The sequence below is a fragment of the Ambystoma mexicanum genome, chromosome 10, assembly GCF_040938575.1.
Source record: "Ambystoma mexicanum isolate Mex_15411 chromosome 10, UKY_AmexF1_1, whole genome shotgun sequence".
Classification (NCBI taxonomy): domain Eukaryota; kingdom Metazoa; phylum Chordata; class Amphibia; order Caudata; family Ambystomatidae; genus Ambystoma; species Ambystoma mexicanum.
In genome coordinates this window covers 803398899-803423337 of record NC_090932.1, presented here as the reverse complement: position 1 = coordinate 803423337, position 24439 = coordinate 803398899, and the positions used below count along the sequence as shown (strand labels likewise).

At 46.4% G+C, this 24439-nt stretch overlaps 1 protein-coding gene across 1 annotated transcript in view; it reads right to left on the bottom strand.

The window, feature by feature from the left end:
• The window catches only part of SMC4 (structural maintenance of chromosomes 4), a 1048897-nt gene that overhangs the window by 922787 nt on the left and 101671 nt on the right, over positions 1–24439 (bottom strand). Inside the window, exon 7 of the mRNA XM_069618465.1 lies at positions 9768–9895. Coding sequence (XP_069474566.1) covers positions 9768–9895 — 128 coding nt within the window. The remainder of the gene's footprint in view (positions 1–9767; positions 9896–24439) is intronic.

The following is a 24439-nucleotide window of genomic DNA, read 5'->3' as shown; positions in this document are numbered from 1 at the left end:
CCACGGGTACTTTGCTGCACGAGGGGCAGGGAGTTTTCTCCATTGTTAAATTTAGGAGAAAGGGCAACTAGCCAAAAGCAGTGTATGAAGGCTGTGGGTGTATGCATTCTCTAAGAAAGGTAAGTCCCCTCCACCAGCCCCTCTCCCATCTCCCTACTGGAAGGCAGATGCCTGATGTAGGCCAAAGCCTGCCACTGAATCTGGAATCTGCAAATTCGGCAATCGGGAGGTCGTCAGGATGTTTGAGGCACGTGTCTAACTGCGACCATCGGAGTTACAAGTTATAATTAACTCTGAAAGGTAGCAGCGCTGCAGACTCCACATGTACATGACTGACCACAATGGCTCTGAGGGACCTTGAAGAGTGAGGGGATCATGAGTACAGTAGACGTCACACCAGGGATATTACAAACACATCCAGTCAACATTCCTTTTCGAACTTAATGTGCAATATGCCAATTATACCACTAGTTGTTGGCCTATGCAAAGCATCGGATCCTAAGCAGATCGACAAGCCTCAAATAGGTTTTATGCTTCTAGTTTGTAATATTATCTGCTCAATTCTTTTTTGGCACTTTAACCCAAAAACATTGTTATGGATATTGTAAAAAAAATAATAAGTTCACAAAATAAAAGAGATGGGGAGCTGTGTGTGACATTGTCATAGCAAGGTTGGCAAGGTTGACGCTTGGCGATAAAATAGCCAGAACACTGGCCAGGCCTTCACCCTATTGCTCACATCTGCCGGCCTGCTGCTGTTGCCGGGGAGCTTTGCATGCTCCAAAGGAGGGGCAAAATAAATCCACAAAATTAGATGTTTTGCTTTGATTGCACCCATCCTTTGTCAGTACAACTCCTGACCATGTATAAAGTCTGCCGCAGAGGGATTGCTTTCCGAGACTGCAGCAGTGGGGGAAAGCAGATTACGATGGTCTGTTGCTGCTAATGCGTGTGCAAATTATTTCACGGTGTTGCACACAAGCATACTTCCAATGGGATCTTCGTTTAGCCCGGTGCTTGGAGGGGGACCAAGACAGTGCGGGTCTGATTGGCTCACTCGGAGGGAGGCTAGGGCTGGCCACCTTCAGCTGTGCGCACAAGGCCACTCAGGCTGAGCATCACAGGCACATTGTCCACGATGTGGGAGGGGCCTGCCAAGTGGGGTTGCAGTCTCACAGGTTGCGTGTTCACCAAGAACAAATCAAGCATCAGGAAGGTCAGATCCATGGGGAAATTAGCTTAATGCAGTGGGTTAATGAAAGCTGCGCCTGTTTAGGAATGCTTTCAACTTGTGGTGTGCACTTTATGAAAACAAAGTTTAATGACTGTCGTGCTTAACTTCAGTTTGTATTCATGCAAATGAAAGGCGCTACGTACGGGTCATTTCCTATATCATGTGCTTTTATTCATAGATATACGTGTTTCTGAAGTGCTGTCATTCGGCGTGGGTAAATGTCCTTGCTCCATGTGGTAAATCATTCCTTGTGCTCTATCCATCATGCCGCTGCGCCGTGGGCGGGACCTGCGCTCCCTCGGTCTGAGAGAAGAGCACTGCTTTACCGGGCCCCGTGAACGGGAGGTGTTCTCACAACGATGACATAATCAAAAATATTTCATCTTCCCCTATATGCCATAAAACGACTGTGCTCGTGTGCCTTACTGGAGAATGTAAACTGGCTTCCTTATTATCCTAGTTTCACATGTTAAGTGGACTGCACGTCGTGAATTAATCTACCAACACTGCTGTGTAATTTATGGCCAGGCGTCCATATGCTGAAGGCCAACCTTTAATCTTTCAGGGGGTTGATGTTGGCCAATGAAGCAAAGGGACAAATACAAATGCAGACGTCCAACGTTGCGTGAATTCTGCTGTATACCATTTGCCAGCCTGCCTTATGTGCATGACCCTGCTGCCCCATATATTTAGTTAAAAAGCCAGGGGGCTTCTTGCTTCGATCTACGCATCACCCCCCAATTCCATTTAAATGTTGCATTACAAGCCCTGGGCATCTTCAAATTTAACAAAAACTGAAAAAATAAACATGGCTCATTCCTGAGTGCTGCTAGGTTGTGGTGGTATATTCACCCATGGCATGCAGGCCTATGCTGCAATCTTGTTTGTGCCCACTACACATTTGGGGATGTCAACCATGTCAGTAATAGCAGTTGATTGTTGAAAAAATTGCAGTCCTGGCTTCACCCTCACATGGGCCAAATATCAAATCTAGGCACTTCTGCTCATTGCCCAGCCCCCGCGGTGTGAATAATGTCCCCTCCTCACTGCCAACTGATGCTATTCAGTTGACGTGCCTGTTCCATTTTATATACAGTGGTGTACTTTAAGGGTGTGTGCATGCTGTAAATTGAGCTATGTGCTTCCCTTCGTTTCCGGGTCGTTTGTCACGCACAATATCAGGGTTTCGCATTTAAATGCTGAATGAGCTGATGCTAGGTAAGATTGTCAAACCAATGATAAATCTTCCTGACCCGTGTCAACCCGAGAACCTTTGGCTTTGATAAGATGATCAATCAACTGTGTAAAGTGGAATCTTTTTCCCCTCACCTAGTCTATGGGTGACCTTTTTATGTCGCTCTATTATGTACGGCTGACGTTATAGTTTCTTACTTTTGGGCTAAGGCTGGGTTGCCCTTATGGGCTCCTCTGTTAATTTCCCTTTCATGTACTTGGGTGAACTACAGTTCCCAAGTAATAAAGAGGGATTTTCATACCCCTTTACATTTTGTATAGTGAGCCAGCACACCCCATTTTACTTACCTGGTAACATTTTGTTACAATTGCATGTTTTACATGAATGGCTGGTGGCAGTGGTTCTACATTTATGACTAGTCTATTACGCTCAGCAATGCACAGAAGGGCAACCATTTTTGTAAAATGGTGGGCTCCTTTTTTCGCAACTTCTTTTTGCTCGCTGTTTGAGGCATTACCCGGCCATTCTAGGTGGCAACAACCTCAGTGGCAGTTTTGTCTTCCGCAGAAATCCTATGGATTCCCTATCCAGGTCCCGAAAGGCAGGAAGCAAGGGAGGAATCCAAATCTCGACAGCCATTTGCCTTATACCTTGCCTGAAAAGAAAAATCCCAGTGGTGAGCTGGCAGTGCAGAACGCCCCTTGCTGTAAAGTGTGGTGAGAGAATGCAGAGGTTGTGCTGTAGTTCCTGCTAAAAACTCAGAACCTGGAAGCTGCTGAGTCGACAACTGGAAACGTTAAAAGTGAATGGATATTTGAACCGCGCACGATCACCACCGGAGTGGTCCCCTGGCGCTCCGACAGATCTGAAAAGGGAAGGGGGGGGGTAAGTTAGTGGGAACGAGCGGGATAAAGGCAATTGAGCAGTGATATGCTGTTAGCAGCTACAGTTCGGTTAACACCGTTCACTGAGCTTTGGGTGCTTTCCGGTCGGTAGCCACTGTGTGCTGTTATGCAAAGCTGTGTGGTTTGTTTTGTTGTTGCGATGTAGTGAAGTTTGTTGTGCTTTGGGGTTGTGTTTGGTTTGAGAGGTGTATGCAGAGGGATAAAATTGTTAGTGGGTTGGTTATTGGCCTCGCTATCTAGAAGTGACGTGCTAAATTTCCACGTTTCCTATATGTGGAGCGTGACTATCTGCATTTCTATCTAGATCCGGCCCTGGTTAATATTCACAATCCTGTTTAGATAGGACGCATACCAATATTCACAATTCTATCCAAATGTGGCACTGGCCCACCTTCAAAATCCGATCACTATTCTGTCTAAATGTGGCAATATTCCCAATGCAGTACTAGATGTGCCAGTGGCTATTAATCGCTATTCCATCTAGATGTGGCACTGCCCGACATTTATAATCCTGTCTCGATGTGACGCAGGCTAATTTCACAACAATTCTAAGTGTGGCACATGCTGAAATACGCAATTCTACCCAAGTGTGGCACAAGCGAACATTTGCAATTCGATCCAGTTGCGATGCAGGCTAATGGTCACAATTCTAAGTATGGGTGATTTAAGTGATGTTCGCATGGCAGTCTGTTCTTTGGTAAGGTAATGTAGAGTGGCAGGGGTTTCTGTAGTAGAGTGATTGCTTTACTCCCACCACCCTCCACCCCGCCCCCCTGTCGCGGGAGGATAGCTCAGTGGCAACGTGCTCGCCTTGAAAGCAAGACGACATGGAGCAGCACAGGTTCGATCCCCAGGTCCGCGCTTAGAAACCTCTGGGTATTAAGCGCGTTATATATAACATATCATATCATGCCACACTTTTATTGCTGCTGGTTGAGGGCTGGCCACTGGCTTCCCCTGTAGACACTTTCTGGAGCCGCCTATGTTGGAGCTGCCCGTTGCCTTGGGGCCCTTAGCCACGGGGGCTGCCGGGCAGGGGGCTGCCCTGGGAGGGTTCATGATCTGGAGAGGAGTGGCCAATAAGGGTGCGTGGAGGGCTGGGAGGCAGGATTGTGGCTGGGAAGAGGCCGAAGCATGGGGAATGGGAACTAAAGCACCGAGCGCACTCTGCATATTCAAGTTAAAGCACATAAAAAGTTATTGGACAGGCGCTGGGCCATGGGTCTGCATCAAACTCACCTTGGTAGCGTGGTGCAGCACAGTTATTTCCAGCAACCATTCAGTCTGCTGTGTAACCAGAGCCTGCTGCAGCCCTTCCTTCGAAACAACCTTGTGATCACGAAGCAGACCCAGAGCCTGGTGAGATCCACTGGACTCAAGATCACCGGCATTATGAGCCATCCCACGTCATGCTGTGACCTTGCAGTGCTGCAATACTGTTAGGCAGAATTATATGCAGTACCCTTTGGGAACACCACACACAATTAAGACTACATGTGGCAGAATAAATTCACCTTTGGTACAAGCCCGTACTACACAGTAAAAGTGGTAGCGATGGCTGAGCAGCCAGACATCTCAAGAGCAAGTGAGCAGTATGAATCGTTACAAAGGACAGCAATTACTATGATTCTAAAACACTGACTCAAGGTTTCTGAGTAAAAGAACATACATTTATTTACACATCAGTTGTATAACATTTCACTAAAGTAAAGCAGTTCAAAAATCACACTCTTAATACACCACACCACTCCCAATAGGTTCCAGACAAGTTAAGCTCACAAATGAAAGAGCAAAAATGGCACTCCAGAAATTTAAAACGGAGGGAAACACAGTTAGGCAGAAATTGAACAGGACCAACAGGTAAGTAAGCAGGGCAATCTAGAAAAAGGAACTACAGTGATGGAATCAAATCAAAAAGCTTAGGGCCAAAGTCAATAGGATAAAAGTCTTTTGCTCAAGATCACAGCTCAGGAAGTTCGCGGTTAAGTCTTTGCCAAGAGTTCCAGATGAAGTTGGTCGGCAGAAAAGTTAGTGGAAGGTCAAGCCCTCGGATTGGAGAAAGAATTCACACTTCCACCGCGGCTGAACGAGACAAGCTGTATTTGCACAGTACCTTGAAATGGAGAAGAAGCTGTAGCTGAGGCAGACGTTGCTGGAAGTTCCTGCAGGCTCACAGTTCCTGAAGAGACTGTCGGACTGACATGAAGTAGGAAGACTGGAGGGTCCTGCACTGCCCAGGGAAGAAACCAGCAGCAGAGCAAAGCAACGAATAAAAGGTGCGCTCCTTAAAACCCAAGCAGGGTCTGACCTTCCTGGCTATCCGGCCCACTGTGGCTCTGTACAGCAAATTCGACCAGAGGAGGGAGTCCTGGCTTGCCGTTTGGGCAAACTGGTTGGTCCCACCAGCTCAGGGGAAGAAGATTCCTGGAGGATCTTCTCCGTCGTTGGAGTTCGAGGATTTGGACCTGCAGCAGAGCTTCACCGGGCGGTTCAGTTGTGGTAGGGGTCCTCCTCCGTCAGATCCTCTTCAGTTCCTTCGTTGCAGTGGAGACTACCTTTCCAGACCCAAAGACCTGCTTTTTATGCAGTTTTACCCCATTCACACAGCCTAGCTGTCAATCGCAGCAGGGAGGCTGCCCTACCGGGACAGTCAACACATCCAATCAGTTCAGAGTACAACATGTGTCTCCAAGGAAACCCTGTTTAGGGAGTCCTCAACCCCGCTCTCACATTCAGTTCCCCCCAGACATATAGGCGCCTAAGGAGGACTTCTGCGTAGAAGCCCACGAAAAGACTGAACAAAGGAACCAAACCTGGTTTGGCGCGCAGAGTAAAACACGAGAAAGACATTTTCAAAAAGAAATGGCAAATAAACCCAGCCGGAACCGAAATAAAAACATATGGTCTAGCGGGTTTAAGTTCGAGGCTACCAAGATAGCCTAAAACACCAAGGTTATTTAAGACAACCACGGTAGGAAAAATAGGTTAGTTACCACTGCCATCACAACGCTCAAAAAGGTATAAGTATTAACCCTTTCCAGTACTCCAAGATAGGGGTGTACTGGGTCTGTGGTTTTACAGAGACTAATAAAGTTAATGGCAACTTTATATGCTCTGGAAGACAGTAGTCCGTCCCAGAAAATGGAGTCTGAGTTGGGAAGTCTAAAAGACAACCCTGTGTCGCTGCACTGAAGGTGCAGTGTAACAGTAAAAAGATGCCTGTGGAGTAGGTGAGGCTCCACAGTCAATGAACACAAAAAATGTTGCACACAGCAAAACATGTAAGAGTGGAAAAAAAGCTCACTCTTACCAAGTGAAAAAAAATAATCCTAGGAATCCAGCAAAGCTGCTGAAGGACTCTGTATGTAAGGGAAATTATACATTCTGGAGAATTCTCCCTAACAAATACTACCCAGAAACGTTGAGCCATTTTGCGGTGCACGGTCTTCCGAAGCGAACTGAAACTTTGGTGGCATCCTGCTGGAATGCCAGAGACACGATTAATCCCCTCAGCAGAGAACTGGACCATGCAAATGATGAAAATCCAACCGTCGATATGCAGTCTTCTTCTGGCTCCTACAAGGGTGCCAAAACCACAGAACCACATCCAGCCAAGAAAAACACTTGCCTGGAGCCTTCCCAGTTGATCCTTGCTTGAAAAGTCCTTCCAGGGTACCATCTTCAGTCTTCATGATATAGGAATTCAACAACTATTTTTGGCTGCAGACCCTTAGTCTTCTTGCTGGAACTCTTCTTCCATCCTAAGGTACTGTGGCTGGCTGAGGTATATACTTACCTTAAAAGCCTTTGTGATTTCTGTACAGCTTTGGGGTGTTCTTGCGATTGGGAGCCCTTTCATCCAGTTCACCCAGGCCCACTACTGGAATCCTCCTAGAGTGTTACACCATCCACTGGTCACCTTACGCACACGAATACCTGTGCAGCCACTAAGCCCTCCCTCAGGTCCTGATTTGCCTTCCACTTCTACCCTCAGGTCCTCACTCCCTCAAGTAGCACGGCAGCGGCTAAGCAACAAGAGCACACAAGGGTATCAATGCGTTATGGTCGTTCTCACGTATTGCGACATTGGCAGCTGCCCTGGCGTCTTGGAGATAGACGGAGACGCCGGCCTTTTTCTTTGCTTCATCACGCCTCCAGGAAGACCCGGCAGCGTCTTTGAAATCGTGGGTCATGTGACACAGAAACGTGCTATTTCATCAGTCATGTGATGGTCATGTGACACTCCTAGGCCCCTTCAAAACTGGAGAGGGAACGCTCATTCAGTGCTTCACAGCTGACTCATCAGGCACTGTTGGGCGTCTTCCTGTCTCCACATCTCGATTCTGGACTACGGACTGTTCTTGGATTCCTCTGTCAAGCTCTCGGATATTACTGTTTCAGGACCTTTTGAACTGTGTTTTGGATTCCTTTGGATTACCCCTGGTTTTGACAAACTTGGCTGGCTTTGACCTTGGAACTCTTAACGGACAGTTCCCGGATTACCCTTTCCATTCAGGAATTGCAGTGCCAAACTCAACAACTATCTACGCCTACTCACTACAGCTCGCTGCATTCTGCAACCACACAAACACCTCCATTTTCTTCTCTGCTCTTCCCAGACCCCACCTCGGTAAGCCCCTTGATATTTGTGATCTCACCATTTCAGTGTATTGTTTTCCCATTGTACTGACCCATTGCTTGCTTTACACCGGTCGAGGGGTCACCAGTGTTCCTGGCGTTCTTCGGCACTCAAAAAACCTGTGGCCTCAAGGATCGCTCAGGAAGTTATTTGTATCTTTCTGATTGGAACGTGGACAGAGGCCCCATAATCTTCGACCATCAAGTCATAACGGGTGTCTTCTCAGATGTCCCTGGACCCTCAGCCTACTTTAAAGTAAAATACTTACCTGTTTGACCAGTGTTCCTTAGCAACTTTGACTTTTGCTACTTCTGCGCCTTCCTTAACTGTCTGTTGGATCTAGTGCCCTCTTACCAGCCCCTCCCCCTCTGCCACCAAGAAAACTCATGCTCCAAGAAGACTTTAAGGATTGAGCCTGTTGACTAGAAAAGAAGCATTTAATGGTTTACTTGTTAATGACTTAGTTGGTAACCGCAATTCTGAGAGTGGACAGTTACAAAAGTTCTTACTTACCTTTAATGTGTTTTGTGCCATTCTGAAAAGCACATAAGGTTAATTTACTTACCTGAGAATTGGTAGCGCCTCTTTCCCAAAAGTAATGCCGTTGGCTTCACTATTTCTTTCAGAGAATCGGTGTATAGGTTCCCGAACTGGGTCTTGCTTACTGTAACTTGCTGTATACCAAGTTTAGAATAATTCTGCCTTACGTATTACCTACCTAGAATACCATGGAGCCATTCATAAAGTGAAACATTGGGTTTTGCTTTCCCTGGTCCGTTTTATACAAACGCTAAAACAGTCTTAGGTCTATATATAGGTTGCTGACAGTTCCTTTAAAAAAATATATAGGTTTTACTTACGCTGAGTTGGCTGTGTGCCATCCTGAAATTGTTTACCTCAATCTGTGTTTCACTGATCTGAAAAGCAACTAATAGTATATTACAGAAGTGTTCTTTAGGTGTAGCTGACCTTGGTCTGCCTGGTGCATCCCCTATTAGTTCTTAATGATCCTTAGACTGTTCCACAGAGCTGAAAAGCAACTAATTGTATATTACACCAAAAGGTTTTACTCCCCTCGTATAACTGTTTTATCATGAAAGTAGTTATAGGTATATAATGTTACTTGAATGAGGGTGCCACTGTTCAGAAAAATATACTTGCAGGCTGGTTAAGTGATTTCTTTGCCGAGCGTCACAGTACAAGTGCTAGGATCTACTATTCTTGTATTACATAAAGTAATGACATTAACTAATGGTTTCTACTCCTCATGAATAGGTGTGGCCTATACAAAATGTGTATGATAAGGTCTGACTTGCCTATAAATACTGTTAGTTTTCTAAACAAAGTTTATGCTTTGGTCTGTGTACCTTCAAGCATTGTGTTGTGCCATTATAAATGTGTTTATGACTGACCAGTACTCACCCCAAGACTTGGCCTACTTGCATTTATAATAAACCTTTATTTTATATTACAATACTTCTGGTTGTGAGTGTCTGTTGAATCCTTCATATACTGCAGGGCCAGTGTACTTTCCTACAGCCCTCTCTTCAGCATAAGATAAGCCAGGCTGCGCTGTCTACGCTATGATATACCCAAGTGGTACAGCCCCATACTAAGATTGGAGTCTTGTACTGTCAGTCGATTAGTTTTGCTAAGACCCTGGGCTTCAGAAAAACAAAATTGAAGGCATTGTATTTATCCATTTGCTAAGCATAATAGAAGAGATCCTGCTGTGATTAGCAACCAAACAGGCAATCAGTTTTCCATGCATTGCTTACAAGTCAGACTACTTACATGTAATATTGACATATGTGATTCTTTTTCTTAAAAATGTCATTTTCTAAAGAAAGAAATTCAATCGCTTTGTTTTTTTCTCCTTCCAATGCATCCTTTTCTTTTTCCACCATTTTAACTCTGTTTAACTGAAAAGAACAAAAAGGAACATGTAAAGGAATACCGAAGGCTAATTAACTAGCTTGCTATTAGCCCAACATTTCTTAGTTTAGCTTCATTGACTACCTTAGCATCTAAAAATATCCATCACCTTCAGCCTCATTAACCTTGCATTATTTCTTTTTTTTTTTTTAAATCAACCATATGGATTTTATCCTGGTACACATGCCCCAAAACTCCAATCACAAGGATGTCAACGACACCATCATGATTAGCCAAAGAGGGGCAAATGCTTATGTGGAAGCACGTTTGAAAGCAGTCAATACTAGCATAAATTAAGCAATATCTAAAATAGTGCCCCCCCACCTAAATAAAATGCACAGATTACTGTTAATGGCTTTTTTGGTCTATGCCTCTGTACTGAGGTAGTGGTCAAGGAAGGAACAAGTTACTTACCTGTAACTGTTCTCCAGCATGAGTCTGGCATGGATTCACATGCTCATGAATAAAGAATACATAGCATTACACATGCACAACCACAGGAGGTGGCAAGGCTCAGCATTAAGCATTTCAACAACTCAACGTTAAGCATTTCTTACCTCCTCACCAAGCTCACCTTCATGCGAAAAAGGATGCGCAGCACTGCTTGCCCGACTCAGGACTCCTCCCTGGAATCCCGGTCGACGCAGAACTTCGTGAAGGTGTGCGTCGACCTCCATGTAGCAGCCCTGCAGATGTCCAGCAGGGGCACACCAGACAGGAACGCCATAGTAGCAGCGATTGCTCTGGTCGAATGGGCTCTCGGACGGCCAGGCAACGGTCAGTTTATACATATAACTTCAGCGCTCTAGCGAGTGCAAAGTCCTTTCAGCCGCCGACGAGTCTGGAAGAACACAGGTAACACCAAGGGCTCATTTAGATGAGTCTGACGGCACCTTGGCCATGAAGGAGGGGTACCTCCGCAGCACCACCGTTGTGTCGTGAAAAATCAAATCAGGTGGCTTACAGGACAGGGCAAGAATCTCTCCCACTAGTCATGCAGAGGCGATTACCACGAGGAATGCAGTTTTCCAGCGGTACTGAGTGCATAGGCTCGAATGGAGGACTCATGAGCCTAGTCAAAACCACATTGAGCTCCCATGCCGGGGCCTTCACCGGCGGGAACAAACAGAAAAGTCCTTTGATGAACTCCTTCACCAGACATGCAACCATAACGACGACCGTCCCAGAGCTCTGGTGTAGTGGGAGATCGCTTCCAGATGAACCTTGATGGAAGCATGAGCCAGACCTGCTTTGGCCAGTGACAGCAGGTACGGCAGCACCTGCGGAGCCGTAATTCACAGAGGGTCAATCTTCTGAGCACCGCACCAGACTGCGAACCTCTTCCACTTATGTCCGTAGCATTTCAGTTTAGACTAAGCCCTGGCTTTGGCAAGCACCTCCTTGCAGTCCACCAGTAGATCGTATTCCCCAAACTCTAGCACTGCAGGAGCCAGGCCTGCAAGTTCAGCGACCCTGGGTCATGCTGCAGAATCGCACCTCCTTCTCTGGCAAGAAGATCTGCGGCAGCCGGAAGCTTGACTGGAGGGGACGTTGATAAGTCCAGAAGGTCCAGGTACCATATCTGTCTCGGCCACGCCGGTGCAACGAGGATCATCCTGCACCGGGACTGTGCCGTTGCTTCTTCGATTAGTCAATCAACTCAAAAGGAGGGAACGCATATAGGAACAGGCCGTCCCAGGGGAATGAGAATGCGTCCCCCATGCTCCCCGGCTGGGGAAACCTGCTGGTGAACCTCCAGCACTTGGTGTTCGTCACGTTAGCAAAAAAAATCGATCTGGGGATTGCCCCAACGATGGAACAGAAGATCCACTTGGTCCTACCGAAGCTCCCCCTCATGGCAAGAGCACAGCTCCCTGCTGAGGGAGTCGGCGACGGTGTTCTTCACTCCTGCCAGATGAAACTGTATGAGGAACATCCCCCCGGGCAACGGCCCAGTTCAATAGGTCCTGCACCTCTCTGGAGAGACCTGGTGATCGGGTGCCCCCCTGCTGCCGGATGTAGAACATCATGGTGTTGTCCGTGAAGACCCGCACCACTTTGCCCTTGAGGGACGGTAGGAAAGAAGGGCCCAAAACACTGCCTGCAGCTCCAGTACGTTTATATGCAACGACCTCTGTTAGCCACAGTCCTCTTGCGTGGAAACTTCCGGTGTGCGCGCCCCATCCTTCCAGTGAGGCGCCCGTCTCCTGATGAGGTGGGGTCTTGAAGTCTGCGCCTGCCAACAGATGCACACTCCCCACCACTGTATTGCTCGTCGGAAACTCGTTGAGTGATCTTGTCCTCGAAGCTTCCCGATATCTGAATCCAACGGGCGTCTAGCAACTTTTGTAGAGGGCCCATACGTGAATGAGGTATATGCATGACGACATCATGCCGAGAAGGGACTTGATGAAACCGATTTCTCTCGGATGAGCCAGTCGTCCAGGTAGGGGTAGACATGGATCCTGCGTATATGCAGCCATGCCGCTGCTTGCGCTAGGCACTTGGTGAAAACCCTTGGCGCAGACTTCAATCTGAAGGGGAGGGCCTTGAACTGGTAGTGTTGCCCTTGAACCACGAAGCGCAGAATGTGGTGCCCCTTGTGAATGGGGATGTGAAAATAGGCGTTCTTCAAGTCAAGCAATGATAGAAAATCCCCCCCCCCCCCTCTTCCAGCTGTCCTAGCACGTGCTGAAGGGTGACCATCCAAAACTTCTGGGATTTGATGCATTTTGCAGTCTGCAGAGGTCCAAGATAGGCCTCCAAACGCCCGTCTTCTTCCTGACGAGTAAGTACGAAGAGTACAAACCAGAGCCTCTTTGGAACACTCCATTGCGCCCTTTTCAGCATGGCCCGCACCTCCAGCAAAAGCTGAAGGACATGGTTTTCCTGCCTGGCCACTAGTGGTATGAGAGGACACTCGTTGGAATTCAAGGGTGTGTCTGTGGGCCAGGGCATCCAGCACCCAACGGTCGGTGGATATGGTCTTTCACACCCTGATGAAGTTTGCCTGCCTGTTAGGCAGAAACCTGTGCAATTCCCTTAGGGACCACTGCAAAAAGTTTAAGACTACAGGTGTTAGCAGTAAACCCAATTGGTAGCAGTCTGTACCACCCAGATTTACCTGGTAGCTGTGGCTGAGCAGTCAGACTTCTCTCAAGAAGAGTTAGGCAGTACACAGAGTATTCACAATAGGGCTAAAAATACAGTAGAACAAGCAAACACTGACCAGATCTTTGGTATAAAAGTATATAATTATTTATCATCATTGGTGGCAATATGCAGCATCTGGCCACAACGTCAAATTGACATATGGGGTAGTAAACTTTCTAGACTCCTTGAAATTACACGACACTACTTGAAAACTAAGGGATTACATTAGGTGTAGTCTAAACGACTAGAAAAGTGACTGGTGAAGTGTCCTGCCTTTTCGTTGGATAATCCTACTTATAGTGGATTGTGTTTAGATCAAACGTAATAAAAGCACGGAGACCTGTCTGTTTACATACAGGTTTATCGAGCTGAAATTAAAAAAAAATAATAATAATTATTTAAAAACACACTTGTAAAAATACACTGGCACTAATATGTCAAGCAAGTTCAAACAGTCACTAGAAATATATACACCTCCCTAATTAAATTATTCGACAAGTCTAAGACACCACTTATTTGCAAAACAGAGGTGAGCGCGTAACCTTAGATAGCACTCCAATAATTCGGTTTAAAAAGGGAGAGAAAAGGCAGAGTTTGGAAATATCACAATACCAACACTTTTGAAACCACAGCAAGTCAAGAAAGGCAGGGTTTACCGTAGAGCAAAAAGTTCATAGGCCAGGCCCACTCTTGGAGAGCAAGGCGGAATGTGCCCAAGATCACACAGTTGAAGTACACTAAAAGTCTTTGCAGATAGTACAAAAAGGAGTTGGATCAGTTCAGAAAGGTAATGTTAACGGGTCCGAGGTCACCCCAGGATAGAGAGTCAAGGATTTACGGGACACCTTGAACAGTCTGTTGCAAGGGAGAGCAGGCGGGACACAGTACCTGAAATGGCGAGAAAGCTCCAGCGGGGGCAGTTGTTCCTGGCAGCGGCTGCAAGTCAGTGCTTCATCCAGGGGATGAAAAGATCTTGACGTGGAGGAAAGCTGAAAGTCGTTGCACTGCCGGGGAAGAAACCAGCCGCAGAGTTTCCGGGTTAAAAGGTACTACCCTTTTATTCACAGACGTGGTGAAGCATGGCTATGCTTGGCACGGGCGATGACCACGAGATGATCCAGGAAGGTGAAAAAAGGCGAACTGGTTAACCCCACCAGCTCAAAGGAAGAAGACTCTCCTGGAAGAAGATCCTCTGTCGTTGGGAAGTGGTGAGCTTGGTTCAGGCAGGGCTCCACCAGTGGTATCGTCGTTGCAGGTCGGCTCAGCTTCTCCCTCTTCAGAAGTCGCCACAGGACCTAAAGAATCTGAAGTTCCAGTCCCCAAAGCCCTGCTTTTATGCAGAAAACCCCGGGCGGCTCACCACTGGGCCAATCACACAAGAGTGCGACTTGAGTTGCCGAGGCAACTCAGTCCAGGGTGCCTATTCCCCCTCCCACACATCCTGTAGACTCAGACAGAGTAGCACCACTTTGAGGCTTCTTTGCAGAAACCCACCAAAAGTGGAACAAAGGGCTCGACTTGGGTTGGAGTTAGAGGCGAACACAAACGCCATTTTAAAACAGAGTCCTGGCAAAAAGACCCAACCGGGGAATATTTAAATAAGCCGGCGGTATCTTTAACATTGCACCAAAAAAGTGATGCGTGTAAAATGAATGGAAAAATCCCATAGGAAATATTCCGGTGGAATATTATTGGGTGGTAACCATGGACACCAGCCAGAAACTCGACAAGGGGGGGACTGGACAGTGCCCCCTTGAAAAACAGACCCTGGGGCAATCGAATTACCCCTGCCAGTATTTCCACAATATGATGGTTTGTACTGGTTCTGTTCAGAATTTAAGACTAGTAAAGTCAATGGTGACTACATGCCCTGGGAGAGTCAGTCCGTCCCAGGGTATGGAGTCTATGTTTGGGGGTCACTATGACACCCCTGAGTTAGTGCACCGAGGGTGCTGTGTAACATACCAAAAACACATGAAGCCCTTTGGAGTAAAAGGCCCCCATAGCCCATAAAACACATTACAAAGTCAAAGGACATTCTCAAATCATACTTAGAAGTTGGAGAAAAAGTCTTATCAGGAGAAAAAAAATAAACCCCAAAATTCCAGCAAAGCTGCTGGGGGACTCACTAGGTTTGGGAAATAAGCCTTAACAGAATTCTCCCCAACACTGCCGGCCTCCCACCGGGGTGCGCGGGTGGTGGCCTGACATCACGGCTGAAGCACCACCTTGAGGGCCTTGGCAACGGCGACCTCCTCCAGACTTGCTGCAGCCACTTTAGGTCTCCTGATCCAAAGAGCGGGTCGGTTGGATGAAGAGCTTCCACCGAAACCTTGCGAGGTGCCTTGGTATTTACCTCTGGTAGTCAAAGGACAGCCGTCGCTGTTGGAAGCATGCCCAAGGCACGAGCTTTCTCCGTGTCCGCTTTTATGGCCTGAAGGGACTTGTCCCAGTCGAAGCGCATGTCCAGTACAGTTGACAACATCCTGGCAAAAATTCATGGCCCTTAACCATCCACGCCGAAGGCAAACTGTTGCCCATCTTGCGAAACCCTGTGTTGGCAATGGCATGATCTGAAGCTCTCCAAAGCTTCCGGGAAGGAAGTCCAGGAGGGGAGCAATCTTGAACCAATGCTACCTGTCTTAACATGCCACGATGACGAGATCGTTGGCAGCCTTGGTCGTCGCAGCCGACGTGACTCGTCCCATGGCGTCCAGCTTCTTCCCCTCGTTGTCTGGGGTGGAGGAGGTTGTCTAAGAGGAAAAGCCAGAAAACCTCTTCCTAGCTGCCACTGAGACCACTGAATCCGGTGAAGGTTGGGCTCTCAAACACTCGGGTGCAGAGTCTGGTACCCTGTACTTTTTCCCCTCATCAGTCCCTCTTCGCCGGGGCCCGAGGACGGATTCCTCATAAGGTAGAGTCCTTCGTCCCAAATGTCGCCCAAAAACGGAATTGAAAGCACGGTCTTCCTCTTAGCCTCGCAGCTGTTGGTTGGTACAGGAAACCTACCTTCTCCTCTGGGACTAGTTGAAGCCATTCCGAGGCCCTGGTGATCATGGCGTGGAACTATCCGATCTCTTCGGGCGGCGACGGGAGGTCCCCTAACCCCCCCCCCCCATCGTGCCCGTCGTCACTGTCTCCGGGTCCGTCTCATCCCTTGGCGGCAGGGAGGGAGGCCAAGGGTGACAAGGCGGCAGAGAGTGAACTCACCTCTTTGTAGTATTATCTATACTTCATCCCCAGTGTGAGGGCTCGTGGTGAAGCAAGACGAGAAGTTCCCCAGTGAAGCACGTCACAATACGAGACGACGTATTGAGCTGAGCGAGGGCAACATTGAAATACTAACGATGCTCGGCAGCTGGTGGAGCCTGACAGCATACATCTAGCGTTCCCCATAAGTGTGTGTATATATATGTGCTCTTAATAAAATACATAATCCACCTACCTGTTCCATGCCATTCCTGACACTTCACGTGGCGACGAGGATTCGGGCTCCACCGCCTCCTTCTACCCGCGCGTCCCGTTTAGTCTCCAGGACGAGGTCTGCCTAAGGAAAAGGGCCGCTCCGCTCTGCTTCCCCGAGCGTGGTAGTGGCCCACTACAGACTATCAGCCGCTCCGTTCCCACGAACGTAGCAGCGGCCACCACGCAATTGCACTGCTGCCGAGCCAAGTAAGTGTAATTGTTTCCGGTTCGGTTTCATGTGCAACCAATGATTTTGATCTTCGCCCTCAACCTACGCAGCTTGCCGTTGTGCTTATGAGAGGCAAGTACCGTATAACACGGTATAGAGGAGCAAAGTACTGCAGTTCAGCACATCACGTGTTGTAGAGTGGCAAGAAAAATTAAAACAACGCTCAGTGCATGTCAAGGAGAGCACAAACATTTAATTGCAGATACAAACAAGATTCCAAGGATAATACAGTAACGCACAGCCATCACTGTGTACAATCTTAAGTCTCTAAAAAATATATAAATAAATAAAAAAAAAATAATAAACAAGGAAGTTTCATCATGGCATTCAGTGGTGTTCCACCTCCCATATTTTTCTTAACAGATGTAGGGGAACCCTCAATACCCTGGAAAAGGTGGATCAAAGCATTCGAGCACTATGCAGGAGTAGTGTGCGGCCAGAATTGTAGTATAGAAAAGAGAAAATCTCTTGTTACACTGCTTAGGGCCGGCTGGACAAGAAAAATTTGAAGATTTACCAGACCTGTCACCTGAAGAAAGTGCAGATTTGAATGACTATGAATGTTCAGTAAAGAAAATGAGCAAACATTATGAAAAGAAGATAAGCACTATCCTAGAACGGTACAAATTCGGGAAGAAAGTTCAAGAAGAGGGTGAAAGTGTTGAACAGTATATAACCAATTTAAGGAAATTGGCCAGAACGTGCAAGTTCAATGCACAATTGGATGAGAGAATACGAGACCAATTCATGTTAGAGTGCAGAAGCAGCAAAGTGAGGGAAAAATTATGGGCTGAAGATGATCCATCCCTTGACATAGTTCTGAGGATAGCCAAAGAAGTGGAACATACAGAAAAATGTGTTCAAGAACTAGAAAGCAGAATGCAGTCTGGAAATTAAACAAGAAATCCCAAAGAACATTAGTAATATGAACGTAAATAAAAGCAACGAATCAATAGCCCAAGTGATGGAAGTAATTAGAGGTAAAGACAAACCGGAGAGATCCCGCAGATCATCATGGAATGAAAACAGAAGAGGTAGAGGCGGACCCAGAGTATATGAGAAAAGAAGAAGCCCACGGAGACAAAGAGCCAACACAAGAAGAAGAAATGATGGAAAATGTTTTAGATGCGACGGTACTGACCATTGGGCTGATAATCCAGAATGTCCAGCCTTAAAAATCCTATGTGGTAAATGCAAGGGCAAGGGACACTATGCCAAGTGTTGCAAAGCATCGAATACCTCTATGAACTGGATTGGCAGTGATAATTACAGTGATGCTGATGATGAGTGTGTGTTTGTTATATCTGATGCGGAACATGAAGAAGAAATGGAGAGTCCCAAAGCCACAGTGTGCATAGATGGAGTGGATATGCAGATGGTTGATTCTGGTGCAAAATACACACTCATACCACAAGGAATGTGGGACAAAAGGAAACATGAATATTTACATGAACCCGATATTCAACCCAGAGCCTACGGTGGGATAAAAATAGATATCATTGGATGGTTTTGGGGCACACAAATTTAAAAATAGAAAAGCAAATGGGAAGATTTACATTACAAAAAATGGGAGTATTCCTTTGTTAAGCTGGACCCATCAAAGCAAACTCAAAGTGAAGTTGGATGCAAGTGCTGATGAATCAGTGATGAATATTGAGAGTGATATAGCAAGGAAACATTTAACACATGAGGAAATAGAAGAAATGATGAAGAAAGTTTTCAAGAATGAGATTGGATGTTTACGTGGATATTCGCATAAAATCAAAATGAAACCAAGATGTGTTCCGGTGGCACAGAAAATGCACAATGTTCCTCTTTCTATGAGAGAAGAAGTAAAGACGGAAATAAAGAATTTAGTTGAACAAGGTATCATAGAAGCCATTGATGCCAGCGAATGGGTGTCCCCGTTGGTTGTCTTAAGGAAGAAATCTGGGAAATTAAGAATATGTGTCGACATGCGAGAATTGAATAAATATGTAATTCCGGACAGGCACCCACTACCGAACATTCAGGAAATAGTTTCTACGATTGGTCCATCGAAGCGATTCTCGACTCTTGATTTGACCTCGGCCTACCATCAAGTGAATTTACACAAAGAATCTAGATGCATGACGGCATTTATTACACCCGACGGTCTATATCAGTACAAGAGACTACCTTTTGGGCTTATATCGGCTGCATCTGTCTTTCAGAAAATTACGCATAAACTATTCGAAGGAGAACATGGTATTATATGCTTCCAGGATGATCTATTGATACATGCTGTTGACCAGAAGACACATGATGAGAAATTACGTGTATGCAAGAAACTGTGTGAAGTTGGCATGACTGAGTAAGGAAAAATGCAAGATAAATTGTGATACAATTGAATATTTGGGACATACCATATCGGCTGAGGGAGTAAGACCCAAGAAACAACTGTTGGATGCGATAGAGAATATGCCAAGGCCTAAGTCTAAGGAGGAAGTACGTACCTTTATAGGTATGGCAGAATACTATTCGAAATTCATGCGTAATTTTGCTATGCACACTGTTCCCCTCCGCGAGTTATTGAAGAAGAAAACGTTTGCATGGGACACAGAATGTGAAGAAGAATTTACATGGATAAAACGTGAACTAAACAAAGCTCTGTCATTGAGGAATTTCATAAGTGGGGAAAAGACCATCATCACGACAGATGCCAGTAACGTAGGTCTTGGTGCAGTCGTCACGCAAGGAGTGGATGGTAAAGAGAGATTGGTAGCCTTTGCATCCAGATTACTGAAAGGAGCCGAGAAGACATATGCGGCTATTGAGAAAGAAATGTTGGCTATTAAATGGGCTGCAGGAAAGTTCCGGAATTTTATTTGGGGCACAGAGGTGGAGTTCCGCACGGATCACAAGCCATTGGTCCATGTCATAATGAATAAGGGATTGGACAATGTCTCAAATCGTATGAAAAGATGGGTCATACTTCTGCAAGAATATAACTGTACAGTGAAATGTGTGCCAGGCACGAAAAATCGTGCTGCCGACTGTCTTTCAAGGCTCACTAATGTCTCAGAGGTAGATGATGTTGAAGATATGGAATCTGAAGTTGTATTAAATATTGAAGGATTATCTATATCAGAGAAGGAAGGAATGAAGCAGAGGATTTGGACGACACATTCAAAAAGTTGAAACGCATCATTTTGGACGGTAGTTCATTAACAAAAGCCAAATATGAGGAAAATGGACTATTAGAATATTGGAAAGTTGCGAATGAACTAAAGGTGGAAAATGACAGGATCATGAGAAGTGACAGAATTGTTCCGCCTGTAGGTATACGTCGAAAGATAATTGAGTTAAGTCATGAAGGCCATCAAGGAATTATAAAGACGAAGAGAAGAATACGAGATGAATTCTGGTGGCCAGGATACGATCTACAGGCTGAGCGAGTTATACGGGATTGTATCCTTTGCAAAGAGAGTGATAGGGGTTGTGTGAATGAGAAATACCCCATGGTGGTGACTGAACTCCCAGGTAACATTTGGGAAGACCTTGGTATGGATATAGTAGGTCCAATTTACAGTGAGGGTAAGCAACAATATTGTCTAGTGATTATTGACCTTTTGACTAGATGGGTTGAAGTCATGATTAAACCATCCATGACGGCTAAAATGGTGGTTGAATTTTTAAAAGAAGTCTGTGGAAGGGAAGGTTTACCCAAAAGTATACTGACAGACAATGGAGTTCAGTTCCGTTCAAGAGAAATGCAGAAATTGTGTGTGGAGAATTCCATTGTACACAAGAAAAGTGCTATATATCACCCGCAAACCAACGGGGTGGTTGAGCGTTTTAATAGAGTGCTTAAGGGTGCTGTGCGATGGGCTTGGGCAAATGGTGCAAAATGGGAAGAGGCTGTTAGACAAAAGATTAATGCACACCGTTTTACAACACACTGCACGACTGGCCTGTCGCCATTTGAAATGAGTAGAGGTCGGAAAGCAAACACTAGGTTAACACCATTCTGGTTGAAAAGAATGACTGAGAAGGAAAGATTTCGGAGATGCATGTCAGAACATAAGAACCATGCAATTGAGGAATAAGAGGGCTCATGATGTGTCTGTGGGCAATAAGGGGAGAAGACCATCATTGCAAGTTGGAGGCCGGGTGAGAATTAAACTTCCGCCTGTTTTAAGGGATGGTCCATGTAAATGGTCCAAACCTGTTGGAGTCATTGAAGTGTTTAAACATGCAGTGAGGGTTGAAGACGGAAGAGTGTGGAATATGGAGAGAGTATGTGTGTGGGACACTCCTACAATGAATGCATCTATGCATAAAGATCGTGAGAAACCAAAAATAGGTATGAATGCTAATGGTACTGGTGTTAAAAAATGTCAGATGTAATACGAGAGAAAGAATAGTCGATGATTTCCTTGCCAAAACCGAAAACATATATTTCACGCACTTCGAAAAGAGGAAGAGTCATTCGTGATCCCTGCGGATTGAAAGACTGTGTGGGAACACTAAGTTCAGAACTTTTGTAAATAGTTAGAATAGTTGTATCAATTAATGTGAGAAGGGGAGATGTGTAGTATTACCTATACTTCATCCCCAGTGTGAGGGCTCGTGGTGAAGCAAGACGAGAAGTTCCCCAGTGAAGCACGTCACAATACGAGACGACGTATTGAGCTGAGCGAGGGCAACATTCAAATATTAACGATGCTCGGCAGCTGGTGGAGCCTGACAGCATACATCTAGCATTCCATATATATATATATATATATGCTCTTAATAAAATACATAATTCACCTACCTGTTCCGTGCCATTCCTGACACTTCAAGTTAGCCTCGCAGCTGTTGGTTGGTACAGTAAACCTACCTTCTCCTCTGGGACTAGTTGAAGCCATTCCGAGGCCCTGGTGATCATGGCGTGGAACTATCCGATCTCTTCGGGCGGCGACGGGAGGTCCCCTAACCCCCCCCCCCCCCCCATCGTGCCCGTCGTCACTGTCTCCGGGTCCGTCTCATCCCTCGGCGGCAGGGAGGGAGGCCAAGGGTGACAAGGCGGCAGAGAGTGAACTCACCTCTTCTTGACTGGGGGTCCCACCTGATGGCACTTGTACAGTGCAGTCTTCTGCCGGCGTAAGGGAAATCCTCATCCGGATCTCCGAGCACAAAGTGTAGAGCTTTGAGAATGTCCACTGAACTGTCCGATGGAGGCGGTTGCTGAGCTGGCAGAGGTGGGAGCGACGGTTGCAATAAGGGCACTTTTCTCCAAATCGTTTTTAAGCACCAGGTAAAAACACCTTTTTAGCCACTAAACAATATACTTTTCCTTCCTACACAGTGGCATAGGCTATGTTTCTAACCTGAAAAAGCCTCCAAGTACACGGAAATTGCACCCGTGTAACAAAACAATTCTAAATTGGACCGCATACCATCAATTAAGGTATGCAAAACTCTCGTTATTCGATCCATTATGTATGATCCTTCATACCATCCAGGCGCATTCATTGTCCCCTTTTTCCTATTGTAGTTTACCACCACGGACACCAGATCAATTCATTTGTCTCCCTGAATTCAGTTCAACCGTTGACAGAACATAGGTATGTTTCCTATAGTGCAGCACTCTTTTCATACGGATTCCTCTGTGTGGTGACACTTTTTCCTTTCGACATACTTTGACATACTCTCCCCTCCCTCCCAATAGGCGTTCCCAACAATGTCCTGATGAAAGTTTGGACCCTTCATCTGTGAACATTATCTACTCAGTGAAGGCTGAATACCCCCGAACAAGAAACATAACAATGTGTCAACCACTATGAAATACTACCAATCTGACTGTATTTGAAATCCACAATATATGTTACTAACCCTCACCTACCAAACTGATGTAACAGTTTTGAACATATTACTTTTTCGTGTGCTTTTGTTACAAGCCAAACTAGGCTTGCATGTGATCTTTCATTTTAAACTTTTTTCTTTACTATGAATTCTATACTCTATATGTATGTCTGAATAAACCAAAAAAAAATTATATATATAGCTAGCAATTACAAACTAGCTTCCTGCCTTTTGGAAACCTACCGTAGTTAACAGTGAAATAGGGGTAGCTCATGACTCTTCTCCCTGAGGTGTAGGGTCCTCCACATCTACACCCTGCTCCTCCTCGCCACTCTCGACAACTCCCTCGTCGGGGTCCCTACCCAAGGACCTGGCCTCAATGAACTTCTCCAAAATGGTCTGGAGGGTAGAAAGTTCTTCCTCCAAGGAGATGTCCATGTCCTGCAGGACTACGGTGCCCCCCTTCTTGAAACCGGGGGGGCAGCTTCGGAGAGATGACGGGCAATGCCTTTTCCGGTGTCTTTTCTATGGGCTGAAAAGACAATTCCTTCCTAGCCAGCAGGGAAACTCTCGCCTTGGGGGTCGTACCCTGCGAACCTGCACCCGCGGCCCTCGAGTAGAACGCCACCACTCCTTCAATGGAAGGCCTGGTGAATTTGGGCCTTCACGACCTTAGCTGCATTCTTGTGGGAGGAGGGGTCAGGGCCTCGCTCCCCCTTGGTCTTCTGCCGGTTCCATCCAGGGCTTCTCCAGAAGCTAGCCCGGGTGGTACAACTTATTCTTCGCCAAACCCGAGCTTTGGCTCGCGGTTGAAGGTGCTGGAGACACTGAGCTCGCCCTGGCCGCCGGGGAGGCCATCGCAACGGCGCTACCGGTGCCTGTGGACTTGCAGTGCTCAGCCTTGTGTTGGACCCCTGTCGCCAGAGCGCTCTCAAAAGGTCTCAGAAGACCACTGCGATTTCTTCTTGTGGCCGGGGAGGCATGCTGCCGGGACTCGCCCGTAGCAGGGGCATTGGCCGAGAGCACTCAGATGCCTGCGTCGATCTTTCATGGTGCGGGGGACAATCTCCTTGCAAAACAGTCATCCTCGACATGCGTTTGGTCCGAATGCAGGTAATAGAGGCACAGGGAATGCCCATCGTCCAAGATGATGTTCAGTAGGCCACATCCTGGGCAAAACCTGAACAGAGGCGTTGAATCTTCCTTTTCCTCTGCCATGTCCACGCAGAGTAGGCCTCGAAGAATCTTCTGGACTCTAACTCAATGAAATTCCGCCTTTGAGGGACAGTGGAAAAAAATGTGAAAATTCGTCCCCGTTATCGGATGAATGATCGATGGAGCTTGAGGCTCGATTGACCGAAAAATTTTGAGTAAACTCTATAAAACACAAAACGCAGTAAAAAGCCCGAGAGCCAATCACAAGGACTCCCACCACTCTAATGTGCTGTAAAAATCTGAAGATGGCTGCCAGAGGAGGGGCCTAGGTAGAGGGCAGTCATTGGCTGGGAGAGTATTACCCCAGAGACCAGTGATTGGTTGTTAGGAGACACCATGCCAGAGAAAAATTCATCAACCCAGGTTGGGGTTCTAAAAGGGGGAATAACCAACAGGCTGCCGCCCCGCACCCCGCCCCCAATCCATCACAGTGTCCAAGTAGGCTGATGAATTACAATTCTAGATGTCAAGTGAGAGTGAGGCGGTTGATACATTTAAAGACAAGACATCAAACTTAAAACTGTATTCACTGCCGTACTAGAAGCCAGTGAAGGCTATTCCAAAACGGGGATAATGTTCTCTGCGGTAGTGAGAAAAATCAATCGCACTACGGAATTCCGTGTAACCTGGAGCTGCTGAAGTCGCCATTTAGGTATACCGG